The sequence below is a fragment of the Siniperca chuatsi genome, linkage group LG22, assembly GCF_020085105.1.
Source record: "Siniperca chuatsi isolate FFG_IHB_CAS linkage group LG22, ASM2008510v1, whole genome shotgun sequence".
Classification (NCBI taxonomy): domain Eukaryota; kingdom Metazoa; phylum Chordata; class Actinopteri; order Centrarchiformes; family Sinipercidae; genus Siniperca; species Siniperca chuatsi.
Genome location: NC_058063.1, coordinates 21951339 through 21957338, shown reverse-complemented (window position 1 = coordinate 21957338; position 6000 = coordinate 21951339). Strand labels below are relative to the sequence as shown.

Sequence of the window (6000 nt, the reverse complement as noted above, 5' to 3'; positions counted from 1 at the left end):
AGTCAACATATTTGAGTAACTTTAGTCACTTTAAAGCAGCAGCCAGATGACATTAAAGGAAGAATTTAGTGACGATCTTTTGCAGTTAAATCATAAAATACTGAAATAGGTTGTAGCTGTATATTCTGATGGTTTACATATTATTAATGTTATGTTCAGATACTGAATTCAAACATTATCGATTGACTAAGACACAGCAGCCTCCATGATCGACGCTTTCTGTTTATTTTCACCTGGTCGGATAATTACTGTTACAGTGCTCCACATTTATTTTTAAAGATTTGGGGCAAAAGCAGTGAAACTGAACTGTAATAACATAAATCCTTAGGAAAGTATCAGGTAGACGTATCATTATTTCATTTCCATGTATAAAACTGTGATTCCAAAGTAATTCTAAGTCAGCTTCCCTTGAAATGAAGCTGCACGTTGTTTGTCCAGATTAAATATTTTGGACTATTTGCCACTTTATGATTTTATAACCAGATAGACCATAAACTGAGACAGCAGCTGGTGACTGGTTTTATATACAAACATAAACATTTCCTTGTACAGACGGATCAAAGGATGTTTTGTAGTTTCTTTTCTGCTCAAGCTGGACCGTGTGCATTATTTTTGAGCATTTTAGTCTTTAAAAATTGTTACAAACTACAAATTCAGCAAACTAAATACACAAAGGTTTACAAATAAGTATTTTTATTTGAGTATCGTAAAGTACAATGTGAATGTACAGACAATCTGAAACAGCAAAATGTATCTGTTCAGTCATACAGTACATCTGTTGTATTTACACTACAGCAAACTATTGGCTTTAACTGTTCAAATGCACACACACAATGAGTGAGTAATTAACCAATGTCACACTGAAGACATGAGATAAAAAGCAGGCAAGTGTGTCTATATTAAAACAGAAACAACATTTAGTAATTAAATGAAACAAAATAACATATCTATGTTGAAAAGCACAAAAAACAAACAGGAAACATCCAAAGATACAAACTAATGTCAATAAATGTAACTGAACTAACAGCTGCAGTAAAACCACAAAACATTAACTGCCAATGTTTCTCCTGTTTGCATGTATAGCTGCGATTTTATAAAGGCCTAAGTCCCATCGTCAAGGTCGATGAAGCACTTCCCCCAAATGGGAAGAAAGCAAACTTGTGTGTGTTTAGAAGGCTTATTGGATGCTCCTCTCCTGGTGCCTGTCGACTACAATATCTATATTTTAATTATTGTGAACAGCGCAAACTGTCCAGATTGTTTCCTGTGATGTTCGTATAGTGCCCTGTAGTCATTTGTCTGTGCTGATCTGTTGTGGCAGGAGGGTTTGGACTCCGACAGCCTTTCCAGCATGAAATAAATTCATTTCAAATCCAGTTTGCAACCAACAGCAGCGCTTAAAGTGTGGTTTTGTCATGTGTGCATGGTTCGTCATTACCTCTTTCATATTGTCAAATTGTTTTCACATAGTCCTTTGATACATTATTTATATTAAAGCCACTTTCATTAAAGTGTAGACATCAAGAGTGAGTAACATGATCTTGTTTTGTTTTGTCATAGTTCTTCCCTCTTTTCTTTGACCTCTCTCTGTCTCTCTATCTCCTCCATTTGTTTCTTTATTTGCTCCATGTGGTTCTCTACTTTGTTCTTCCTTTCTGTGATTCTGTTAATGTTATCATATGTCTTCTTCATTAGTTTGTCTGTGTTGAACTGCAGCTGTTGATGTTCTGTCTTTCTCTCCTCCAGGTTCCAGCTGGTCTGTGTGATGATTTCTCTGAGTTTGAGGTATCCCTGTGCTTTGATAGCTGTCTTATCTCCCTCCTTCTCTGAAACTTCTTTCTCCACTGAATCAAGCTTCTTTGTATTCTCCTCTGCCAGTCTCTTTGCTGCCTCTGCTTGGACGGTGAGTTTCTCTTTCTGCTTCTCCATTTCCCTCGTCAGTCCCTTCAGTGCCTCAATAACCTGCATCATGTCTTTCTGTTCTTCCTCTGTCTTCTGTAACTCCTCATTAAGTCTTAGCTTATCTTTTCTTATCTTTTCCAAGTTGCTTTCTGTCAAGAGCTGCTCTTTGCTTCTTTCTCCCTCTCTCTCTTTATTTTCATTCTTGTGGCGCATCTTCCTCTCTGTGTAGAAACAGAAGCAGTGTTACGCAGTACTTTTAGCAAAACCTTAAGAAGCTACATTAGACACAGAAGCCAAACATATTATATAACATAAAATATTATATGATACAAATGGCAGAAAATAGCTTCTCCGTACTTTTCTTATAAGAAACATTACATTTCAAAGTAAGAAATAAACCATTTCAAACTAAGTTTTTTATCTGACAGATTGTCAAAGTCAACATGGAGCGTTATTTCATTTTTTCTCAGCATGATACACTTTGAAAGTACATTTTAAATAAAGTAATCAGAATATTGATAAATGAACATCAGGTTAACTTTTATACTGTTTTGTGATGATTTGCCTCACATTATGATAACCATAAGCTTAAGAGGTAGAAAATGCATTATTAAAAAGTAAAATTAATCTTTGGCTCACCGCTTTTGTTTTGTCTCAGTTTCCAGACAAAAAGGACGACTGTGAGAATAAACATGAAGCCAAACAACACGCTGATGGCAGTAGAAGCAGTACAACTAGATGGGGCCATGAAGAAATCATCTGAAATAATAAAAGAGTTTAAATAAAACTAGACTTCATGTTTGACAGAAAACATAAGGTCTGTGTGTGTTTCATGAGTTGGAAGCTGAAACTTCCTACCTGGAACATGGATGTGTGTCTCTCTGGTCTGGTTGATGTTCTGCTGTTGGACTCTACAGATGAAGCTGTTGCTGTGTCTCTTCTCCACAGTTACTCTGCTGCTGACAGTATAGAGGTCATTAGGACCTCTGACGGTCTCTGTAGATCCAGCAGAGACGAGCTTTCCCTCACCGTCCAGCCAGAACACCTCAGGCTCTGGATACCAGCCTGCAGACTCACACTGTAAAATCACCCCACTGCTGACCTCATGGATGCCCACTAAGCTGATAGCAGGTGAGGAGACAGCACCTAAAGATGAGGAGACATTTCAAACAGAAATCAAATCCTCAGATGATGTACAGCATCAGCTCAGCGTCCACATGGTCCATCTTCCATGCTGATGAGTGTACAGTCACCATTTGAACATTTTAGCAACACATTCTTTTCAAAACATAAGGAAATAACTGGGTTTAGGTCTCGTTTGGACCTGACAAATAACTAAAAATAAGCTTTCTTGTAACTTTTGGAGAAAATCAAGACTCTCAAAGATTTTATAGCAAGACCACAGTTGCCCACTTTGGTCAGCTGTGGTTCAGAAGACAGAGCAGGTTGTCCATTAATCGCAGGGTTCGATCCCCGGCTCCTCTTGTCTACATGTTGAAGTCTCCCTGACAAGACAGTGAACCCCAAACCTGTGTGTGTGTGTGTGTGTGTGTGTGTGAGAATGAGTGGATTAGAGGCAAATTTTCAAGCACTTTGTCTCTATGGACAAAAAGTTATATATGTAGTACAGTGTAGACCATTAACTTACCAACAAGAAGTTGAACAAAATATTCTTTCTTCAGTTTTGGAATGTAGCATCTGTATGTCCCGTTATCAGAGACGTTCACTTTGGAGAGTTTCAGTGAAAGGTCTCCAAACTTCAGTTTGTTCATGGACAATGATGCTCTTCCCTTGTAGGCCTTGTTTTGGTCAACCAGAAGTTCCTGACCATCATGCCACACGTAGACAAATCTGGGGTTCAGGTCAGGTCTCCCCCACTCTATTGTCATGGAAACAGCATCCCTGGCAGGTTCCAGCCGACATGGCAGAACAATGTCATCACCGACCATTACCATGACTGGCTGAGGTGGACGAATCTCCTGCGACTGACCTGGAAAAAGTAGATCCATTTTAAATTCTGTTCTCCGAACAAACACATTGACCTCTGTAAGGTTGAATATTCACTATAAACGTGACTGTTGATCATGGCCTCGGTTGTGTATTTTGAGTTTCACATCTCCAAAAATGTCTTGTTTTCAGCAAAGCTGTTTTAGAGGCACAAATAAACTCATTTGATTCATTTGAGGCTAAATCATCTGTCTCAATAGATTTTGACATTAATTGTTTGTAGCTTCTAGACCCTAAACCAATGCTGATCACAGACTTTTGAACTGTATCCAATCCAAAATGATGCATGCATATCTTTTTTGATAAGCAGTGAGAATGTTATTCATCAAGGACATGCATTTATTACTACTAGAGTGTTGAATTTCAACAGAAGGCACTTTTACTCAGGGAGGAGTGACCTAACAAACCAGATACATGTACTGGTTTTAGTGTTTCATCTTCACATGGTTGTGATGTAACAGAATTGTTGCAGTACAACTGGTTTCACATTGTTTTGGATTGGACACCAATGACCTTTTACATTTAGTGATGCCTTCAGTTAAAGCTTCTGAAAACCTGGTGTCACAGATACGAACTCACCTCAGCCAGTGTCCGACCTCGTTAGAAACAAGGACTCCCTATGCTACTCAGCATAACACCTATCTCCCTCTCCAGAGATCTCCCTCTCCAGCGATCTCCACACCACCTTCCCTCCAACAGACTCCCCCATTTCCATACCTGCACACCTGTCCCATCTGGCTGTAATCGAATAAACAACTATCTGTCTTCATATCGGTGTCCCCGGCCTTCACCTTCACCTCAGGCCTCCAAAAAGGTACCAGCCTTTGCCGCTGACTTTCCGTCTGGCCTCTAGATGACGTTGATCTTTGTCACGGACCTCATAACAATGAGCTCCTCACAAGGCCAGTCCCTGGGTCGTCCTTCCGAGGCTCCCAGCTACAGCTGGAGGACGACCACCACATCGGTGGGGGTTTTCAGCCCTCGGGAGCTGGCCGTGGAGGGGGTACTGTCACGGATACGCCAGTCTCCACTGTCTGCTAATCATCCACACCTGCTCCCTATCACACTCCTGCTTCCCATCAACACCTAATCACAGCCAGCATAAACACCCAGCACTCACCTCAGCCAGTTTCCGTTTGAAACAAGGACTCCCTATGCTACTCAGCATAACACCTATCTCCTTGTCCAGCGATCTCCCTCTAAAGTGATCTCCCACGCCAGCGAGTCTTCCCTCCAACAGACTCCCCCATCTCCATACCTGCACACCTGTTCTATCTGGCTGTAATCGAATAAACATCTGTCTCCATATCATTGTCCCCTACCTGTCTGTCCGTAACACCTGGTTTCATGTCAAGTATTTCTCTACAACATTTAATATTCATTACTTAGGGTTTAAGGTGCTGAACCTGTAGTTCAGCTACAAGACACAAAATGACTTCTTCTAAACTCATTGTCAGTGTATGTGCACTGGAGGATGCATGCCTCCACATAACACTTGTGTAAGTTGCAAATTGGACCCCAACTGGCTTCCAAACTGGTTGCCCAAAGAAGCCTTGCATTACATTTGTGTCACATACCAAGGTGTTACTTCTGTGTTTGTGTGTAACTTACCTCCACAAAAGTGTGTCAGGAGAAGGAAGACAACAATGTGTTGGAAAACACTGAGAAGAGATTTAAAAGATAATCCATCCTTAATGTGAACCATGCTGGAGAGCTGAAAAATGAAATACAGTAGAAATGTGTATTAATATGAAATATTAATTAGAAGAAAAACAGGTATTTGAAGCAAAATATATTAAAAAATGAATTAAAAATAAACTACTTGATTGTACAAAAGATGTTTCACTTTTGATTACAGAGACAGAGCCTGTTTTAGCATAGAACATTTACGGTCATTAAGACTGAACAATATTTGTCGTATGGGGAGTGCAGTATGTGGACCCAAATGCAGAGTACCAGGAACTAGCTACAGTGTTTATAGGGGTGATATGGTTTACAGGCAGGTACAGGCAGACCGGTAGACAGACAGGTAACGAACAGGCAACAGGAAAATGGGTGGCCGGCTGCCAGTGGTGGAAACAGGGAAGTGAG

The 6000-nt window shown here is 40.2% G+C and overlaps 1 protein-coding gene across 8 annotated transcripts in view; it reads right to left on the bottom strand.

Moving 5' to 3' along the window:
• Window positions 1–676: 676 nt before the first annotated feature.
• LOC122870151 (butyrophilin subfamily 3 member A2-like) overlaps window positions 677–6000 on the bottom strand; it is a 145917-nt gene continuing 140593 nt past the window's right edge. For 5 of the 8 annotated variants that reach the window (XM_044184019.1, XM_044184021.1, XM_044184022.1 and 2 more), the window contains 5 exons: window positions 5521–5623; window positions 3551–3892; window positions 2761–3048; window positions 2542–2661; window positions 677–2123 (listed from right to left, as the gene is read on the bottom strand). In XM_044184019.1, the coding sequence (XP_044039954.1) occupies window positions 1555–2123; window positions 2542–2661; window positions 2761–3048; window positions 3551–3892; window positions 5521–5623 (1422 nt within the window). In that variant the 3' untranslated portion in view covers window positions 677–1554. The remainder of the gene's footprint in view (window positions 2124–2541; window positions 2662–2760; window positions 3049–3550; window positions 3893–5520; window positions 5624–6000) is intronic. The other 3 variants (XM_044184024.1, XM_044184025.1, XM_044184023.1) reach the window with 1 other exon arrangement.